Raw genomic sequence first — 22,743 nt, forward strand, 5'->3', positions numbered from 1 at the left:
TCAGAGCTCATGGGGTTTTGGTAAGAGCCTGGGAAAAAGTGACATCGCTGTACTGTGTGCCACAAACATGGAGGCACACATCCATCATCAGAAACCACAGTACTAATGGCAGAGTCTGCTGAGTTGACATGGCCAGGTGACCCATTGCCAAGACTGTGCTGTGCTGCATTTCTTATAGCCCTAAAGGAACTTCCTGTAATATTATTGCTTGTTAATTGTTCATAGTTTATCTTAAGGGGCTGGAGAGATGTTTCAGCAGTGAATAACAATTGTTGGTTTTTACAGAATATCCACAGTTGGATCCCAACACCCATATGGTCACTCACACCCAGGAAATCTGATACAACCTCAGATATTCAAGAGCCTCTGCACATGCATCATGCACATTCATCGTAGTTGTGTTCACACTTACATATGAAATAAAAATAGCTTATCTTTAAATTTGAACACATTTATTATCATTCTGATATCAATATGTCTTTTAATTTTTGTATGTTTGTACTGAAGTCCATAAGCTCATGTTATTATACAACCTAGGAAGGAGTCCAATACCAGCCTCCATTCCAAGCATAGATAGTTAATAATTTTAAATGTTGAACAAACTAAACCATATATGATATAGGATTCCAGGCAATGACTAATTTTTGGAATCCAAGGACTTTCCTACAAATAACAGTTTTATATTTTTAGGGTAAGAGACATATGATCCTTTGGTTGAGGATTATGGCCCTTATTGACATGGAAAGAGTTGCAGAAGACTGATTCACCATCAACCTTCTAATCCTTCACAACTATTTTTGGGACCATGTCTCTTAGGGGTAAATCCTAAGGTTAAATAGGAAATGAGTAAAACATCAAGTTAAGCATAAGAACATAAGAAATAACCCAGTTTCCAGAGGCAGTCTGGAAGCCCTTCTTTATTTGGGCTCCACATGAGGATCAGAGCATGTGTAGATAAGATAAAAGCTAGAGAAACACAAATTTGAGAAGCTGTACTTAAAAGGTCTTATCAAGGGCTGCACACTCCATGGTAGATACCAATATGGCTCTTTTCTCAAGTTACAAGTATACTTCATTGCTGACAGTGCAATCATATTCTTAATCAGTTGTATCTATTGTTTGCATAAGAGTGATATATATACACATATATACATATACATATATATACATACATACATATACATATATATATATATATATATATATATATATATATATATATATTACTATCCATGGCCCGGGGTCACAAAAGCCTAAGATCCTGTGTCATCTGAACTCTTGATTAGTATCTTGGCATTCCAAACACTCTTTCCTTCAGAGTGTTGTGCTTTCTTGCTTTTATTTTGACCTCCATGACTAACTTAAAACATGTTACTTTTGTGCTGTTTTCATTTCCTTGGAATGTGCTGGAATTTTTTACTTCCTTGCATTGCTGTTTTTCTATCAAACACTAATAAAACTGTCTTTGAACTTAAATTATAAAGGACAGCACAGTTCATTCCCAAATGTGCTCATTTGGAGGGCTGTTTTGTTGTCATGTATTTCATCTTTTCCTGGGTTATGTTACTCTTCATTTCCAGAACTAACAAGTGGCTTCTGTGGTTGAACTAGCAGAAGTTGTTGCCCTTTCTTGTAGAACCGGAGGTAATATCAGGATCAAAGTTTAACCATATCTCTTTTCCTAATACAGACTGTATGATGGGATGCAGCCTCTTCTGGTCATTGCAGAGCCAGACATGATCAGAAAAGTGCTAGTGAAGGAATTTTATTCTGTCTTCACAAATCGGCAGGTATATTTTTCTCTTCTTTTAATGTGAGCAACAAATGAACTGAAGAGGTTATGTTTAAAATATATATGTGTATAGATATGTATATATGCTTGTAACAACAATTATTTTTAAAAAAGAAACTTGAATATGAAATAGATCAGGAAAGAGTATATGGAAGAGTTTAGAAAGAGGAATGACAAATGAGAAATGTTGTAATTGTATCATAATCTCAAAAGTAAAAAGTAAAAATGTAAGCATTCATTGGTTGTTGGTCTTGTTCAGTGATAAATTAGTCAATTAGCTCAGGGTTCAATCTCCAGTTGACAAAACACACAAACAAGCAAACATTTTACTATAAAGTTCTTAGTTATTCACTGTAATTTGCCAACAATAGACAAGGAGTGTTGTGTGTCTTCATGCTATTCAATCTTCCAAAAGGGGAAATTCTCAAACCTCAAAGCTGAGAGGTAAACCAATGGAATGAAATATTAATTCACACACCTATGAAAACCTAATTTTTGACAAAGAAGCTAAAAATATACAATGGAAAAATGAAAGAATCTTCAATAAATGGTGCTGGCATAACTGGATGTTAACATGTAGAAGAATGAAAATAGATCCATATCTATAACAATGCAAAAACTCAAGTCCAAAAGGATTAAAGACCTCAATATAAATCCGACCACACTTAACCTGATAGAAGAGAAAGTGAGAAGTAGCTTTCAATGTATGGGCACACGAGACAACTTCCTAAGTATAACCCAAGTAGCAGAGGGAGTGAGAGCAACAATAAATAAATGGGACATCCTGAAACTGAGACGCTTCTGTAAAGAAAAAAACACAGTGAATAAGGCAAAAGGCAGACTACTGAATGGGAAAAGATCTTCACCAACTCCACGTTAAATAGGGAACTGACCTTCAAATATGTGTGTGTGTGTGTGTGTGTGTGTGTGTATTAAGAAAATAGACATTAAAATTCCAAATAATCCAATTATAAAAGGGGGTAGAACTAAATAAAATTCTCAATAGAAGAATCTCAAATGGCCAGAAGACACTTAAGGAAATGTTCAATATCCTTAACCATCAGGGAAATGCAAATCAAAACAATTCTGAAATACCTTCTCACAGAAATTAGAATGGCTAAGATAAAAAGAAACAATGAGAGCTTATGCTTGAGATGATGTGGAGTAAGGGGAACTCTCATCCATTTCTGGGGGGGGGGGAAGCAAACTTGCACAACCACTTTCCAAAGCAGTATAGCGGTTTCTCAAAAAAAAAAAAAATAGGAATCAACCTACCTCAAGATACAGCAATACCACGCTATATCTCAAGATACAGCATATACCCAAAAGATGCTCAATAATATTACAAGGACACTTGTTTAGCTATGTTCATAGCAGTATTATTTGTAATAGCCTGAACCAGAAACCAAATTGGTACCTCTCAACCAAAGAATGGGTAAAAATATGTGGCACATTTAGACATTAGGGTAGTACTCAGTGGGACAAAAATGACATCTTGAATTTTGCATGCAAATTGATAGAACTAAAAAACACCATTCTGATTGAGGTAACCCAGACCCAGAAAGATGAACTTATTATACACTCACTCATAAGTGGATACTAGATATAAAACAAAGAATATTGAGCCTACAGTTCATGATCTTAGAACAGGGAAGTAACAAGGTGGACCCTCTGATAAACATACATAGATCCACCAAGAAAGGGGAAAAGAGAAGATTGCCTGACAAAAATGAGAGCATGGTGGTTGGGGGAGTAGGGAGGGTGGAAGGGGAAGATGAGGGGAGAAGGGAAGGGTGGAAGAAATCATGAAGGAACAGGATAGTCGAGATGGAGGAAGGGCAGAGATGAAACAAAAAAAAGATATTTTGATTGAGGGAGCCATTATGGGGCTAGCAAGAAACCATGCACTAGAGAAATTCCCAGGAATCCACAAGGATGACCCCAGCTAAGTCCCTAAACAATAGAGGAGTCAGGGCCCAAACTGGCCTTGCCCTGTAGTCAGACTGATGAATATCTTTTTTGTTATTATTAAAAAATTTCCATCTCTTCCCCTCCTCCTTCTCCTTCCCTCTCCTCCCCTCCACCCATACCTCCACTCCCACCCTCTCAAGGCCAAAGAGCCATCAGGGTTCCCTACACTATGTTAAGTCCAAGGTCCTCCCAACTCCCCCCAGGTCCATAAAGGTGAGCAACCAAACTGACAAGGCTCACACAGAGTGCGTAATTGTCATATAGTTCGAGCCCATCGCCATTGTCCTTGGCTTCTCAGTCGGCCTCCACCATCAGCCCTATTCAGAGAGTCTGGTTTGGTCACATGTTACATCAGTCCCATTCCAACTGGACTTGGTGATCACCCGTTAGTTCTGTCCCACCGTCTCCATGGGTGAACGCACCCTTCATGGTCCTGACATTTTTCTCATGTTCTCCCTCCTTCTGCTCCTCATCAGGACCTTGGGAGCTCAGTCCAGTGCTCCAATGTGGGGCTTTGTTTCTATCTCCATCCATCGCCAGGTGAAGGTTTTATGGTGATATGCAAGATAATCATCAGTATGGCTATAGGATCTGGCCTTTTCCGGCTTTCTCTCCTCAGCTGCCCAAGGAACTAGCTAGGGGCATCTCCCTGGAAACCTAGGAACCCCTCTGGAGTCAAGTCTCTTGACAACCCTAAGATGGCTCCCTAAATTAAGATATATGCTTCCCTGCTCCAATATCCACCCTTCCTATATCCCAACCATCCCATTTCCCCAAGCTCTTCCCATCCTCCCCTTCATGCTTTTCTCTCCCCATCTCCCCTTGCCCACGTCCCACCCCACCCCCAAGTTCCCAATTTTTGCCTGGCAATCTTGTCTACTTCCAATATCCACGAGGATAACTGTATGTTTTTCTTTGGGTTCATCTTATTATCTTCTCAAGGATCACGAATTATAGGCTTGATGTCCTTTAATTATGCTAGAAACCGATTATGAGTGAGTACATCCCATGTTCATCTTTTTGGGCCTGGGTTACCTCACTTAGAATAGTGTTTTCTATTTCCATCCATTTGCCTGCAAAATTCAAGATGTCATTGTTTTGATCGCTGAGTAGTATTCTAATATGTATATATTCCACAGTTTCTTCATCCATTCTTCCACTGAAGGGCATCTAGGTTGTTTCCAGATTCTGGCTATTACAAATAATGCTGCTATGAACATAGTTGAACAAATGCTTTTGTAGTATGATAGGGCATCTCTTGGGTAATTCCCAAGAGTGGAATTGCTGGATCCTGGGGTAGGTTGATCCCGAATTTCCTGAGAAACCGCCACACTGCTTTCCAAAGTGGTTGCACAAGTTTGCATTCCCACCAGCAATGGATGAGTGTACCCCTTACCCCACAACCTCTCCAGCAAAGGCTATCATTGGTGTTTTTTGATTTTAGCCAATCTAAGAGGTGTAAGATGGTATCTCAAACTTGTTTTGATTTTCATTTCCCTGATCGCTAAGGAGGTTGAGCATGACCTTAGTGACTTTTGGCCATTTGAACTTCTTCTGTTGAGAATTCTCTGTTCAGTTCAGAGCCCCATTTTTTAAATGGATTAATTAGCATTTTAAAGTCTAGTCTCTTGAGTTCCTTATATATTTTAGAGATCAGACCTTTGTCAGTTGCAAGGTTGGTGAAGATCTTCTCCCAGTCAGTAGGCTGCCTTTTTGTCTTCATGACAGTGTCCTTTGCTTTACAGAAGCTGCTCAACTTCAGGAGGTCCCATTTATTCCATGTTGCCCTTAATGTCTGTGCTGCTGGAGTTATACATAGGAAACGGTCTCCTGTGCCCATTTGTTGTAGAGTACTTCCTACTTTCTCCTCTAACAGGCTCGTTGTGTTTAGATTAATATTGAGGTCTTTAATCCATTTGGACTTGAGTTTTGTGCATGGTGATAGATATGGATCTACTTTCATTCTTCTACAGGTTGACATCCAGTTATGCCAGCACCATTTGTTGAAGATGCTCTCATTCTTCCATTCTGTACTTTTGGCTCCTTTATCAAAAATCAGGTGTTCATAGGTTTGTGGGTTAAGATCTGGGTCTTCTATTCGATTCCATTGGTCGACTTCTCTATTTTTATGCCAATACCAAGCTGTTTTCAATACTGTAGCTCTGTAATAGAGTTTGAAGTCAGGGATGGTAATGCCTCCAGAAGTTCCTTTATTGTATAAGATTGTTTTGGCTAGCCGGGCGGTGGTGGCGCACGCCTTGAATCCCAGCACTCGGGAGGCAGAGGCAGGCGGATCTCTGTGAGTTCGAGGCCAGCCTGGTCTACAAGAGCTAGTTCCAGGACAGGCTCTAAAAAAGCTGCAGAGAAACCCTGTCTCGAAAAAACAAAAAAAAAAAAAAAAAAAAAAAAGAAAAGAAAAAAGAAAAAAAAAGATTGTTTTGGCTATCCTTGGTTTCTTGTTTTTCCATATAAAGTTGATTATTGTCCTCTCAAGATCTGTGAAGAATTTTGTTGGGACCTTGATGGGGATTGCATTGAATCTATAGATTGCTTTTGGTAGAATTGTCATTTTTACTATGTTAATCCTCCCAATCCACAAGCAAGGGAGATCCTTCCATTTTCTGGTATCCTCTTCAATTTCTTTCTTCAAAGACTTAAAGTTCTTATCAAATAAATCCTTCACTTCCTTGGTTAGAGTTACCCCAAGGTATTTTATGCTATTTGTGGCTATCATGAAAGGTGATACTTTTCTGATTTCCCTCTCTGCTTCCTTATCCTTTGTGTATAAGAGGGCAACTGATTTTTTGGAGTTGATCTTGTATCCTCCCATGTTACTGAGGAGTTTATCAGCTGTAGGAGTTCCTTGGTGGAGTTTTTGGGGTCGCTTATGTACACTATCATATCATCTGCAAATAATGAAAGTTTCACTTCGTCCGTTCCAATTCAAATCCCTTTGATCCCCTTATGTTGTCTTATTGCTATTGCTAGAACTTCAAGCACTATATTGAAGAGATAAGGAGAGAGTGGACAGCCTTGTTGTGTTCATGAATTTAGTGGGAAGGCCTTGAGTTTCTCTCCGTTTAATTTGATGTTTGCTGTCAGCTTGTAAATAGCTTTTATTATATTTAGGAATGACCCTTGTATCCCTAATCTTTCCAAGACCTTTATCATAAAAAGATGTTGAATTTTGTCAAATGCTTTTTCAGCATTTAATTAGATGATCATATGATATTTTTCCTTCAGTTTCTTTATATGATAGATTTTCATATGTTGAACCAGCCCTGCATCTTTGGGATGAAGCCTATTTGATCATAGTGGATAATTTTTCTAATGTGTTCTTGGATTTGGTTTGCCTGTATTTATTGAGAATTTTTGTTTCGATGTTCATGAGTGAGATTGGCCTGTAATTCTCTTTCTTGGTTGAGTCTTTGTGTGGTTTAGGTATCAGGGTAACTGTAGCTTCATAAAAGGAATTTGGCAGTGACTCTTGTGTTTCTATATTATGAAATACCTTAAGGAGTACAGGAATTAGTTCTTGGAAATTCTGATAGAATTCTGCACTGCAACCATCTGGTCCTGGGCTCTTTTTGGTTGGGAGGTTTTTGATAACAGTTTCTAATTCTTTGCGGCTAACATGAATATTTAGATTGTTCACCTGGTCCTGGTTTAACTTTGGTATATGGTACTTATCTAAAAAAAAGTCCATGTCTTTTACATTTTCCAATTTTGTGGCATACAGGCTTTTGTAGTAAGATCTAATGATTCTCTGAATTTCCTCTGTGTCTGTGGTCATGTCCCTATTTTCATTTCTGATCTTATTAATTTGCGAGTTCCCTCTCTGCCGTTTGATTAGTTTGGCTAGGGGTTTGTCAATCTTGTTGATTTTCTCCAAGAACCAGCTTTTTGTTTCATTGATTCTTTGGATTGTTTTCTGTGTTTCTATTTTGTTGATTTCAGCCCTCAGTTTGATTATTTCCAGTCTTCTACTCCTCCTAGGTGAGTCTGCTTCTTTTTATTCCAGAGCTTTCAGGTATGCTGTTAAGTCTCCAATGAGTGCTTTCTCTGTTTTCTTTAAGTGGGCACTTAGTGCTATGAACTTTCCTCTTAGCACTGCTTTCATTGTGTCCCATAGGTTTGAATATGTTGTGTCTTTGTTTTCATTAAATTCAAGAAAGACTTTAATTTCTTTCTTTATTTCTTCCTTGAGCCAGGTGTGGTTCAATAGTTGACTGTTCAGTTTCCATGAGTTTGTAAGCTTTCTGGTGGTAGCATTGTTGTTGAATTCTAATTTTAATCCATGGTGATCCAATAAAACACAGGTGGTTACTAATATTTTTTGTAACTGTGGAAGTTTGCTTTGTTACCGAGTATATGGTCAATTTTTGAAAAGGTTCCATGAGCCGCAGAGAAATAGGTATATTCTTTCCTATTTGGGTGGAATGTTCTATAGATGTCTGTTAAGTCCATTTGGTTTATTACCTCCATTAAGTCTTTTAATTCTCTGTTTGGTTTCTGTCTGATTGACCTGTCCATTGGTGAGAGACAAGTGTTGAAGTCTCCTACTATTTATGTGTTTGGTTTGATTGCTGCCTTGAGTTCTAGTAATGTTTATTTTACATAAATGGGTGCTTTTATATTAGCGGCATAGATATTCAGGATTGGGACTGCATTCTTAAGGATTTTTCCTGTTATGAGTATAAAGTGTCCCTTTCCATCTCTTCTGATTGATTTTAGTTTGAAGTCAACTTTGTTAGAAATTAGTATGGCTACACCAGCTTGTTTCTTAGGTCCATTTGCTTGATAAACCTTTTCCCAACCCTTTACTCTGAGTAGATGCTGTCTTTGTGGTTGAGGTGTGTTTCTTGTAAACAGCAGAATGTTAGATCCTGCTTTCATATCCAATCTCTTAGCCTGTGCCTTTTTATAGGTGAATTGAGTCCATTGATATTAAGTGATATTAATGACCAGTGCTTGTTAACTCCAAACATTTTTTGTAGTAGAGTTTCTGTGTTTCCCTTCTTCTAGTTGTGCTGGTGAAGGGTCGCTAGATGTCTGAGTTATTGTGGGCCTTGTTGGACTCCTTGGATTGTGATTTTCCTTCCATTACTTTCTGCAAGGCTGAGTTTGTGGCTACGTATTGTTTAAATCTGTTTTTGTCCTGGAATATCTTGTTTTCTCCATCAATGGTGAATGCAAGCTTTGCTGGGTATAGCAGTCTGGGCTTGCATCCATGTTCCCTTAGTGTCTGTAGCACATCTATCTAAGATCTTCTGGCTTTCATGGTTTCCATTGAGAAGTCAGGTGTAATTCTGATAGGTTTCCCTTTATATGTTACTTGACCTTTTTCCTTTTCAGCTCTTAATATCTGTTTTTTATTCTGTATGTTTTTAGTTTTGTTTATTATATGGTGTGGGAATGCTTTCTTTTGATCCAGTCCACTTGGTGTTCTATAGGCTTCTTGTACCTTCATAGGAATATCCTTCTTTAGGTTGGAGAAGTTTTCTTCTATAATTTTGTTGAATATATTTTCTGGGCCTTTGAGTTGTAATTCTTCTCCTTCTTCTACCCCAATTATTCTTAGGTGTGGTCTTTTCATGGTGTCCCAGATTTTGGATGTTTTGTGTTAAGAATTCATTGGATTTGTTTTGTTCTTTAATCTGTGCATTTATTTCCTCTATAGTATCTTCAGAGGCTGAGATTTTTTCTTCCATCTCTTGTATTTGGTTGGAAATACTTGTCTCTGTAGTTTCTGTTCGTTTACTCAGAATTTCCATTTCCAGTCTTCCCTCAGATTGTGTTTTCTTCATTACCTCCATTTCATTTTTCAGGTCTTGTACTGTATCCCTTACCTGTTTAATTGCTTTCTCTTGTTTTTCTTGGGTATCTTTGAGAGATTTATTTATTTCGTCTACCTTTTTGTTTATCATCTCCATTTCTTTATGGCAGTTTTTTACCTCTTGTTTAAGGTCCTCTATTATTTTCATAAAGTACTGTTTAAGGTCGATTTCTTCTATTTCTTCTGGAGTAGGGTGTACAATTCTTGTTGTTTCGGGATGCCTGGATTCTGGTGATGTCATGTTGCCTTTCAGGTTGTTGGAGGAGTTCTTGCACTGGCACCTGCCCATCTCTTCCTCAAAATGGAGCTAGGAGAGACTTGGTGACTTGGTCCAATCTTTGCTGTGACTGAATCTGGGTGGATCTCCTCATTGCCGGAGCGGGAGCTATTCCTTGCAGCACAATGTGAAGGCGCCAACACTCCGTTGCAGGAATCCTCAGACCTGCCTGGAGGGCAGCCTCTCACCCCTCTGGGTAGGTGGCCTTGGTACAGGGTCAGGACACTTGAATATGCTCGGGAAGGCCATCCAGATGGGACTGCACAGCACTGAATCTGGGATTCCTGGTAGCCGAAGGACGCCTACCAGATCTGGTGTATTAAGATCTGGTGTCTTTGCTCCCAGATGTGTCTTCTGGTACTAATATCCGGTGTCTTGGCTCCCAGATGTGTCTTCTGTTAATAATATTCGGTGACTTGGCTGGTCAGGGAGTTCAGAGAGGGCCTACCTTGCTGCAGGCAGGCTATTGAAACAAAGAAACTCCCTACATGGTCCCAGCGCCCTGATCAGGCTGAGCTGGAGATGTTATGAACCCTAAGAGGGGAGGAAGAAGGAACAGTTTTCCTGAGTGCAGGCTGGGTGGACTAGGAGGATAGAGGCAGTAGCCAGGGAGACTCACTGATGAATATCTTAAATATGACCATACAACCTTCATCCAGCAACTGATGGAAGTAGAGGCAGAGACCTGCATCACTTCACTGGACTGAGCTCCCAAAGTCCAGTTGAAGAGTGGGAAGTATGAGAATATGAGCAAAGTGGTCAAGACCATGATGTGTACACCCACTGAAACAGTTTACCTGAGCTAATGGAAGCTCAGCAATTCCAGGCGGACAGGGAAGGAAACAGCATAGGTCCAAACTAGTCCCTCTGAATGAGGGTGACAGTTGCTGGGGAAGACTGCAGAATCACTGGCAGTGGCACCAGGATTTATCCCCACTGCTTGTTCTGGCTTTTTGGGAACCTATTATTTTGGGATGTATACCTTGCTCAGCCTAGATATAGTAGGAAGGGCCTTGAACCTTCCCCAGAGAGATGTGCCTTACTCTCTCTGAGGAGTGGATGGGATGGGGTGGGAGGTATGTGGAGGGAATGAGAAGAGGGAAGGTAGTGGGAACTGGTATTGGTATGTAAAATGGAAAAATATTGTTTACTTAATAAATAAATAATTAAATAAAACTTTAGTTCCCAGCTATGGCCTCAGCCTTTGCTTAAGGACACCTAAACATGCTAATGGGTTACTGGTGGTGATCACTTTTCTAGAAAGAAAAGCTAATGTGACCCTTTTCAAAAGAGAGGGGGGACAAACAGATTCACATGGCAGAAGCCAGAAGTTCATGTAACTCTGTTGTCTCTGTCCAGAAATGCATTCTTACTCTGTTACCTTATTTCTGCATCAACTAGTAGTCCCTAAAGATGCTTGGTAGTCATAATTAAGGTTAAAGTTGCTGTTTTTCCATTCTCCTTCAGTTTTCCTTGGATATTTATTTATTTCATCTGGCAGCATGCTTAAGGCTTTGTTAGTAAGTCTCAGTGCTTGCCTTCAAATACAGTTTTGTCTAATGACAGAGCCAGGATAATTTATGAAAAGAAAATATTAACATTATTCAAGTTCATGTCTTCTTGCATAAACGGCTTTAAACTATTCTTTTATAATTTTAATTAAAAGATAATTGTATTATTTCCTTTCTCCTACCACATATTTCCCCATTTTTAGAACCTCATCCTATTCTTTCTTTTTTATTTTTGAGAAAGAGTCTCACTATATGACCTAGATATCCTAGAATTCAGTAAGTGGATCATGTTGACCTCACAATCACTTCTGCCTCCCAGGTATAGGGATTGAAGGCATGTGTCTCCAAGCCAAGCCATGGTTCCCCCAGTGTGTAAATCATGTCTTCAGCTCATAGAGATCTGCCCTCATTTTCTCCCATGTGCTAGGAATAAAGCCCTGCAGCACTTAGACCATTTCTCATTGTCCATTTTTTTTTATTATTTTCTCATATGTTATATCCTGATTGCAGTTTCCCCTCGGGTCCAGTCCTAGTTCCTTCCCCCTTTCCCCTCTCTCCCAGATCCACTCCTTCTCTGTGTCCCTTCAGAAAAAGAGCAGAACTCCCAGGGATATCAACCAAATATTTTGTATAATAAGTTTCAATAATACTAGGCACAAACCCTCATATCAAGACTGGTTAAGGCAACCCAGTATGGGAGAAATGGTCCCATGAGAAGGCAAGAGAGTCAGGCACAAACAATACTCTCACTGTTAGGAGTTCCACTAGAACACCAACTGCTCAACCATAACATATACAGAAACTAGATCAGACCCATAAGGCTCTGTAATTGTTGGTTCAGTCTTTGTGATCCCATATGAACCCTGTTTTGTTGATTCTGTAACCTGTGCCCTTGACTCCTCTGGCTGCTACAGTCCTTCTTTCTCCTCTTTCTCAGGGTTCCCTGAGGTCAACCTAATGATTGGCCATGGGTCTCTATGTATGCTCCACCAGCTGCTGGACAAGGCCACACTGATGACAATTGCACTAGGCTTCAGTCTATGAGTATAGCAGAATAAAATTAGGAATAATTTCAGTGATTTTTTTGGGCAGGCATGTTTGGTTCTATCCTGGGTCTCTGGACTATCCAGACTCTGGTTCGTGGCCATCCACGCAGTTTCGGTTGTGGCTTCTCTCTCAAGGTGTGGGCCTCGAGCTGGACCAGTCACGGATTGGCCATTACCACAAGTTCTGCACCCCTGTTACCCCTGCACATCTTATAGGCAGAACAAATTGTAAATTGAAGATTTTGTGGCTGGGCTGATATCCCAGGTCCACCACTGGAAGCCTTGCCTGGTTAAAGAAAATGGTCAGTTTAGTTGATATATTCCTCATTACTAAGTATTAACCATAGTCTGTTTTTTAATTGTGTTGTTCTTGGCTCCTTGCTTTTTGAGTTCTTTACACATTCAGATAATAATCCTTTTCAAACATAAAAAGATTCTCTCCCACTTTGTGGGCTTTGTCTTCACTCAATTGATTGCTTTTATTCTTTTGATCTCTGTGTAACAGACCTCACTTGTCCTGGAATTCACTTTGTAGACCAGGCTAACCTCGAATTCACAGAGTTCGACCTGCTTCTGCCTCTTGATAGTGGAAATTAAAGGTGTGTGCCACCACCACCAGATAATTAATTGGTTTCTTTGCTGTATTGAGCTTTTAAATTTCATGAAAAATCATTTGTCAGTTGTTAACCTGATAATTGCTAGACATATGGAATCCTATTCACAAATTCCTTTCCTACACCTAGTGTAGGCAACACATTACAAGATACTGTTCTACAAGATTTGGCATCTCAAGTTTTACATTGAGGCCTTTGATGCATTTTAATTATTGTTATAAGGTGATAGCTATGGAAATTTATTCCTCTACATGTAAATATCATGTTTCATAGCACTATTTATTGAATTTGCTCTTTTTCTTAGTGTCTCTTTTTTAACATCTTTATCAAATATCAGATGGCTGGAGTTGTGTGTGCTCATGTTTAAATAGGCTGTTTGTTACATTATTCAATAAATCATTTTGTGTGCCATAGTATTTTTATTACCATAGCTGTCAAATGTATTTTGAAATGTGGAATAATAATCCCTCCAGCTTTGTTCTTATGCTGAGGACTGCTTTGGTTTTCCAAGGACTCTTCTGGTTGCATATAGATTTTATGATTTTTTTTCTGTTTTTATAAAGAATGCTGTAAGGATTTTGATTGTTGTTCTATGGAATCTGCAAATTTGCTTTGATATAATTATAGTTTTTACAAATTCAGTTCACCAATCCATGAATATAGGAATGTCCTAATCTTTTTCTTCACAGATATAAAGTTTTCATTGAAGAGTTTTTCCCCTCCTTTGTTAGGTTTCTTTCAAGGTCTATTATTTTCTTGGAGGCTATTGTAAATGGAAATTTATACATGATATCCTTCTCAACATACTGGTGCATGGAAAGACTACTGATTTTTTTAAAATTAATTAATTTATTTATTAAAGATTTCCACCTCCTCCCATTTCCCTCCCACTCCCCCCACTTCCTTTTCCCCTCCCTCTCCAGTCCTAAGAGCAGTCAGCATTTCCTGCCCTGTGGGAAGTCCAAGGTCCTCTCCACTCCATCCAGGTCTAGGAAGATAAGCGTCCAAACAGACTAGGCTCCCACAAGGCCTTAAAGAACTTAAAAAATCAGTAGACTAGCCTTGTGGAAGACTACTGATTTTTTTTTAATATTTATTTATTATGTATACAATATTCTGTCTGTGTGTACGCCTGCAGGCCAGAAGAGGGCACCAGACCCCATTACAGATGGTTGTGAGCCACCATGTGGTTGCTGGGAATTGAACTCAGGACCTTTGGAAGAGCAGGCAATGCTCTTAACCTCTGAGCCATCTCTCCAGCCCCAGACTACTGATTTTTTAAGTTCATTTTGTATCCATCTTGTTAGCTGAAATTGTTAATCATTTCTACAAGTTTTCTTACAAACCATTTGATATCATATATATGTGTGTGTATATATATATATATATATATATATAGTCTGCAAATAAAAATAATTCTAATTTTTCTATAATTTCCTCCTCTTTCTACCTTGCACCAGAAGATATCATGAGGCCATAGTACTATATTGTAAAGGAGTGGAGATAGTAGACAGCCCTGTCTCATTCCTGATTTTAATAGATTGCTTGAGTTTTCCTCCATGTAGTATATAATTGGCTGTGGGTTTGAAACATAGTATTTATTATTTTGATGTTCATTATAAATTTTTGATGTATGTTTCTTTCAGACATACCCTTTCTAGAATTTTAGTCATGAGAGCCTGATAAAAGGCTATATTTCTTTTTGAAACAGGGCCTCTCAGTTATCTCTGCCTGACATGGAACTCTTATTAGTCAAGTATAAACTTGAATTCACAGAGATTGGCTTGCTTCTGCCTCCTAAGAGCAGAGTAAAGCCTGCAAAATCACACCGGCTTTTTAAAAAGTTACTTATTCATTATTTATTTATTTTGAAGATTTATCTTTGTTTTTCAAATTATATATAGGGGTATGCACATGACCTTTAAGTGCTTGAGGAGGCATGGGGTCACACTATACAATATGGGTGCTGGGAATTGAACATAAATCCTCTGCATGATTAGCATTTATTCTTGTCTGCTAGATATCTCTCCATTATAACCTTTTGTAATAATAGTAACTCTTACATTTTTATGGTTTCTTTATTTCATTTGTATATATCTATACAGGTAGGCAATCCAATTTATTGTCACATGTAATATAATAATATTTATCAAATTTATCATCAAATTTATTATCATATGCTAATATATATACATATCATATATACATATTTAATGTAGTTCACTTATATTTAGCTCCAATTGCTTACACTTGTTTTTCCACTCTTGCTTTTCCCCTTCCCCTTTCTAATTATTCTTCCTTTTATTCTAATGTCTTCTTGAAAAGTTTTGGTGACTCAATGAATTTAATATGGGTTCCTTCTTCTCTGTCTTGAGGCTAGATTTCTCCTATTTACTCTCTGTCTAGCATCCCCACCCATCCTTTCTGCCTAGCTGTTGGCCACTCAGCTCTTTATTTGACTAATCAGGTGCTTTAGGCAGGCAAAGTGAAGGAGTTGTAATACATTTTTATATAATTAAATACACATCCTTGCATTGTTAAACAAATGCAACCAAAACAAAAGTAACATACCTCTACACAGTTAAAGTAATATTCTTCAGCATAAACAAATGTAACATATCTATACCTAGTGAAAATAATATTCCACAACATACATACATGCATACATACATACAAGCAAAACACTATCATTAGTTCATTAAATGGGGAGGTGGTATCAGGAGCAACTTTCCCCTCAATGTTGTTTTTTTAAATTATACTGATCTTCTTTGTGTCTTGGAGTGACCATAGCGACTAAGAGTTCATGTGTGTTATAGTTAGTCCTGTCATGTTCAGAGGCCAGTCTGACAATACTGCTCTAATTCTTGAAGTCTTTCAACCCCTTCTTCTGAAATGTTTCCCGGGCCTTGGGTGGGCATGTCTAGAGATATTCTGTCCCTTAACATATCCTTAATTTTTGTGTATAATTGTTAGGTTTCCGCGTGGTTAATGACATCAGTTAAATATGGAAATACTTTTCTTTCCAATTAAATCTTCATGCATTTTAATTTATTATTTTTCTCTCATTGAACTAACTGTCAGATTGAGTTGGAATAAAGGGTGAGGATTGTTATTTTAAAATGTTTTCTTAAAGGAAAACCTTCAGTGTTTCTCCACAAACTGTGATATTGGACAAAGGCTTTGATGATGTTTTTGCCATGTGGAAGAAGTTCCCCATCACTAATAACATGTATTTTTATACTGAAAAAATACTGGAAAATTTCAAGTTAGAATCAAATACAGATGCATTTGATGGAAGGAAATCTCCATCTGGAAAATATAATTATATTTCTCTTCTGCTTATATTCCTGTATAACCAAGCATGAAAAAATATTTCCATTACATTCAAGTAATGCTTACAAAAGCAAAACATGGTCCTTTCAGTATTTCTAACAATTTTAAGAATTATTAGATCATGTCACTTTTTTTTAAAGAAAAAAAAGCTCATGCTGTAGATAGTTGCAAGTACAAAACTGATCTGAAGTAAGTTTGCCATTATAGCCTCTATGTGGATCCTATTGTGCTGGTTGCTATTTGACAACATGGCATAAACACAGTCTTATTTAGAACCCCAATCGTGATAATGCCTGCCTCAGGTCACCTGTAGTCAGACCATGTGGCATTTTCTTAGTTACCGAGGGCCCCGCTTGCTGTGGTGGATGCCACTTCTGGGCAGTTAATCCTAGGTTGTGTATGAAAGCAGGCTAAGCAATTCATGTGGAGGAAACCAGCAAGTGGCATTCCTCCATGGCTTCTGTTTCAGGCCCTGCCTTGAGGTTCTGACTTTCAGTCCCTGCCCTGACTTCCCTCACTGCTGGAGTGTGACTTGAGAGTTGGAAGCTGAAATAAACCCTCTTCTCCCCAAAGTGGTTGTGGTTATAGTCTTTATCACAGCAATAGAAATCTAAACTAAAACTCTATCCAGTATTTTCTGTATTGTCTTAGAGACTGTTTTAGATTTTCTACCTGCCTATTCACCTATACAGGCAGTTTTTCAGAAGAATAAACTGTGCTGAAATAATATTTTAATACAACAACTTTACACCACACAATATGGTTATATTATCCTTATTTTAGTTTGAGGCATTCTACACATTTTAATTTATTTTTCAGGTGTGTGTCTGAGTGTATGTATGTGCACTGAAGGTGTATGAGAAGAAGATGGTATCAGATACCTGCAATTGGTGTTAGTTAGTTGTTTACCACCAAATATGGGTGTTGATAATTGAAACAGGGTCCTCTACAAGAAGAGCACGTGCACTTAACCAATCCAGTTCCAGTTTGAAGCATTTTAATTAAAATTATTAAGATTCTAGCATAAAACTGGACACCTAGAAGAGGGTCAGAAACTACATTAAGGGAGTGTTCTTTCTTTTATCCATGTTTTACAACTGTTAAGATAACCAATCTCATAAAGGGCAACATCCATTTTTCTCGATATTGTAGTCTTTTGGTCCAAATGGACTATTGAAAAAGAGTGTCGCTGGTTGTGAGAATGAAGAATGGAAGAGAATTCGAGCATTGCTAACTCCAACCTTCTCCAGTGGAAAACTGAAAGAGGTAAGAAAATGAAGGACTTTATGATAAATGTAAAAGAGTATATCTGAGAACAACTAAAACCAGTATCATACTCTTTGAAGGGATGTTCTTTTGAGCATTACGTTCTAAGAATGGTCTTTGCTCTATTGAGATCTAATACATTCCACTTAAAATGTGATTATCTTTTCATAATTGCAGATATATTGTTATTTTGGGACTCAGAACCTCACATTTTAACAACATACTTTTTTGTGTATTGTGCTTAGATGTTCCCCATCATCCAAAAGTATGGAGATGTGCTGGTGAAAAACATGAGCCAGGAAGCAGAGAAAGGCAAGCCCATTAACATGAAAGTGTGAGTAGTGGGGTACGTGTTTTCTGGGGCCTCTTTGCTCTATATGGAGATCTCCCCCTTCTTGCCAGGTAGCTTATTAATGGAGACTTTGTTCCAGATGGATTCATGGACCTGGGATAGAAGTGTAGAATCATTGCAACAAAGAAATTGTGACCACCTGTTGCTGTTTAATGAAGTGTCCCCAGATAGCTTGAACAGTCTTTATTCAGTTTCAATAGTTCACATGAACAGTTTTACAACCAGTTTTTACTTCCTATGTTTCTAAATATTATTACAATAATTACCGATTTGTTCCTTGCCTATTTCCCTTTCTGTCTTCCAACTCTCCTATAGGTAGACATTATTATTTTTATCTATATTGCTATTATCAGAAACATGAGCAGTTTTGCAAGCTACAAAGGAACTTTCTTTTTTTTTTATTTTTTTTATATTTAAAAATTTCCATCTCCTTCCCTCCTCCTCCCCCCTCCCTCCCCTCCTTCTCCCCCTTCTCTCCCCTCCTTCTCCCCCTTCCCTCCCCTCCCCTCCACCCATACCTCCCCTCCCTCCCTCTCAAGGCCAAGGAGCCATCAGGGTTCCCCACTCTATGCTAAGACCAAGGTCCTCCCAACTCCCCCCAGGTCCAGGAAGGTGATCGACCAAGCTGAGAAGGCTCCCACAGAGCCCGTCCATGAAGAAGAATCAGAGCCCAGAGCCATTGTCCTTTGCTTCTCAGTCAGCCCCCGCTGTTGGCCACACTCAGAGAGATGGGTTTGGTCGCATGATCCATCAGTCCCATTCCAACTGGAGTTGGTGATCTCCCATTAGTTCTGTCCCACCGTTTCCATGAGTGAACGCACCCCTCTCGTTCCTGACTTTCTCCCTCATGTTCTCGCTCCTTCTGCTCCTCATCGGGACCTTGGGAGCTCAGTCCAGTGCTCCAATGTGGGGCTCAGTCATCTTCCCCATCTGTCGCCAGCTGGAGGTTCTCTCACGGTCCTGACTTTCTTTCTCATGTTCTACTAGGCACACCTTCACGTAGAACAGTTTTCTTGTTTGTCAGCACATATGGTCACAGTATCATGCAGAATGAAGGACAATTTTCTCTCTTTGCTTAATATTGACATCTGTACCATACAGTATGATCTGTGTTCTCACAATCAACTTACCAACCAGAATTGGATCAATCCATTCTATATTTTTTTACTGTTATACTTCTTCTTGGGGAATGCCAGGCTTTTCCATTTTGTTCTATAAGCAACGTAACCTGGAAACTTATTCCTAAGTGTTGCCATTGCTTATCCCTTGACATTATGTCTATCTTCCTTAACTTTTTGGGGATATTTACATAGTTATTAAATGAGAGAGCAGTGGGTTTCTGTGATTTTGCATTATTCCCTGTTCTGTTCCTTGAATGTTCCCATTAACTTCTGGTATCATTTATGTAATAGTATTTCTTTAAAATTCTTGTGGTCAAAATCATTCTTCCCAGAACAGTTATATAAATATGTATCTTTAAAATTCTGATACTGTGACCCATTCAGGCCAGCAGTATAGCTAGCATAGTGAAAACAAGGAAAGCACATAACACACGTACTCCTAGGGTCTTGCACAGAATTATGCAGGGAACTGTCCACAAATCCTTGCCAAGTGGACTTGCCACAAGGAGAGCTGTTCATGCTATTCTTAGGCATTGTTTCCCAAAGAAGTCACATAACTCCCACCAGCTACTGTTGTGCATGTTGAATTATTTCAGCACCAGAGTAAAAGAGGAATGTGATGTTATTCTGCTATGAACCTTGTGGGAATTCTCTTCCAGATTGCCTTGGGAGAGTCCCCCTTGTGTATGCAACACAAAATTAGGTTAGTTGTTGTCTTATTGTATGCTCTAAAAGAAAATCATATATAGTTCTGAAAGAAAGAATGTTTTAGAATAGCAATGGGAGTGGCAATTAATAAATATGAGATGTAGAGACATCTGACCTGAGTTCATAGGAGCTCATCGAATCTGTACTGGTAGTCAGAGAGACTGAATGTCACCAGCCTAGGCCCTCTGCATGTAGATGACAGTCATGTTGTTTGATCTGTTTGTGAGGCTCCTAACAGTAGGATAAGGACTTTTCCCTGGCCCTTAAAGTGCTTTTGGTAACCTATTTTCCATACTGAGTTGTCTTACCTTACCTTGATGCAGGGGTAAGAGCTTGATCCTGTCTCAACTTGATGTGCCCTGCTTTGTTGATGCCCAAAGAAGGCCTGCCCCTTTTTGAATGGAAACTGAGGAGGAGTGTATGGGGGGGGGTAAAGAGGAGGCCTAAAGGAAGGACTAGGAAGAGGGAAGGTAGGGGAAACTGCAATCCAGATGTAAAACTAAATGAAAATTTTAAATTAATATCACTCCTGAAGGAGAGGACCATGAGTGTGGTAAATAAGAGGTATTTGGTCAGGAAAGAATGTTATTGTTTATAACTGAACAGTCTAAAATTCCAATTTCTGTGGAGGAAAAATAGCAGGAAAAAACAAGTTTATTCTAACTTCATCAAACTGAAAATGGAGAAGGTTCTGGAAATTGAGCGGCTAGCAAAGTCATGCTGAATTCTGAATACATCACAATGATAAACTCGTACTACAGATGAATTGTCAGACAGCTCATAGGTTGTGTGTGTTACTTGTTAACTCCCCTGTTTCTCTACTCAGGATCTTTGGGGCCTACAGTATGGATGTAATCACTGCCACATCATTTGGAGTAAACATTGATTCCCTCAACAACCCCCAGGATCCCTTTCTGAAAAATACCAGAAAGCTAGTAACATATGGCTTTTTCAAACCACTGATTTTCTCTGTAGGTATGTAGCCTATTTTTCAACCATGTAAACATTGTAATTTATTTTCAATTAGTATGCAAAGTAAAAATTTATTATAGTGTATACATAAACACTTAATTCTCTCCCCTATCTTACTGTCCCTACTCTATGATCTAGCCCTATCATCCCCCTTTATGCATTCATATCACATTTGGTTATTCACAATTGCCAAATACTTTTCAGTACTTTTGCAGGTCTGAGAAATTTGAATAAGGATAAACTGAAAAAAGGAGAGGGAGGTTTGTACAGTCAGGTCATATAGAACAGTTTCCTCTCAACGGAAACTGAGTCACAGAGGTCCTATCGAGCAGGGCATTCCATGTTCAAAAAAGAAGAAAGGATATAGAGAAAGCTTCCCAAAACCTTCCATAAAATGTGAAAATTGAGAAATGGTAATGGCTTTCTAAATTGAACTTGGATATAAAAAATAAAGAATAACTCAGAGAAAATGAGAATGGGGTGGTCGGTCATTGGATAATAAAACCAACTAGCCAGAATAATGGGTTGTCTCTCTTCTGAAAGATCCTCTCTATATATTTTCCCAAAAGTCCTGCTCCAGAATATTTTTGCATCTTGATTTTCAACTTCATATCCTTTCTGGACCATCCTCCATGATTTTGAAGCAGCCAGTTGGACCAGTATGTAGTGGTTGGACCAAGATTATTTATGTTTTGATGATTTTGTAAATGTTGTTTTCTTGCTAATCTCATGTTGTACGTATTTGTTGCTTTAGACATGAGTACAATTAAATAAAAGTAAATGATTATGTCAAGTATTTTGGTGAAGTTTTAATGCCAGCAGTAATTCAATAGAGATAGGAAGATTGTAATTCTTGACCTGTCTGCTCTAAAATCAAGATTTTAATTTAATCTCAAATGCTGGAGGTAGAGTTTCTTGATATGACTCTTGGCAAGCATGTAAAAGGCTATGTATACCACCACTAAAATTACAATTTCTAAAATTTTTACCCTAATTCTGTCTAATAATTAAATCTACTCTCAAACCTGTGTGAGTCTCTGCCTCAGCCCCCAATGAGGTGTAATAATGGATGTACAACTGCATGTAATTATAACTTTGTATTCCTTGTATTTTTGCATATTAATGTTGTACAAGCAAAGACATATTTTAAGCAGAGAGCCACTTGTTGGTTCCTGGCTGCTTAGCCCAAAAATAATCACACAGAAACTATTAATTAAATCACTGCTTGGCCCATTAGCTCTAGCTTCTTATTGGCTAACTCTTACGTATTAATTTAACCCATCTCCATTAATCTGTATATCGCCATGTGGCTGTGGCTTACCAGCTAATGTTTCCAGTGTCTGTCTCTGGCAGGGCCACACTGCATCTCTCTGACTCTGCGTCCTTTCTCCCAGCATTCAGTTTAGTTTTCTCCAACTAGTTCTGTTCCCCTAAAGCTCTGCTATAGGCCCGAAGCAATTTCTTTATTAGGCAATGATATTCACAGCATAAAAAGGGGAATACCACATCAACATATAAAACTGCTTTTTGGTTTTAATTGCTGAACAGAGGTGAGAAGATAGTGAGCAAGATATCATTGCCTCTTCTCTGAACATGATGGGAAAGATTTATTCATTCAATTTCTGTGTTAGCTCTTAGTTTCCATAGAAAGTTTTCATCAAGAAAAGTGAGTTACTTCTCTTTCTATTTTTTGTAAGAATGTTAAGCAGGGAAGAATGTTGAGTTTTACCTAAAATTTTATCATAATACTCCATCTCTGGGTGTTTGTGTGATTTGACTCTATTCTGTCTTGTGCCTCCTTGGGTATCACATATGTGATTACGGACCAGGATTCATTTCATGTTTCTGCATTCAGTTGGTGAGTGATTTCTTGATAAGGTTTCTGATAGAACTTGCAAATCAGATATCCAAACAGGATTCCTTTCCAGGATACATTCTGATTTT

General features: G+C 38.5%; 1 protein-coding gene across 1 annotated transcript in view; it reads left to right on the forward strand.

Moving 5' to 3' along the window:
* LOC119824363 (cytochrome P450 3A6-like) overlaps nucleotides 1-22,743 on the forward strand; it is a 62,524-nt gene that overhangs the window by 21,455 nt on the left and 18,326 nt on the right. The window contains exons 4-7 of the mRNA XM_038344483.1: nucleotides 1,691-1,790; nucleotides 17,533-17,646; nucleotides 17,892-17,980; nucleotides 20,654-20,802. Coding sequence (XP_038200411.1) covers nucleotides 1,691-1,790; nucleotides 17,533-17,646; nucleotides 17,892-17,980; nucleotides 20,654-20,802 — 452 coding nt within the window. The remainder of the gene's footprint in view (nucleotides 1-1,690; nucleotides 1,791-17,532; nucleotides 17,647-17,891; nucleotides 17,981-20,653; nucleotides 20,803-22,743) is intronic.

This window comes from Arvicola amphibius, chromosome 10, assembly GCF_903992535.2.
Source record: "Arvicola amphibius chromosome 10, mArvAmp1.2, whole genome shotgun sequence".
NCBI lineage: Eukaryota > Metazoa > Chordata > Mammalia > Rodentia > Cricetidae > Arvicola > Arvicola amphibius.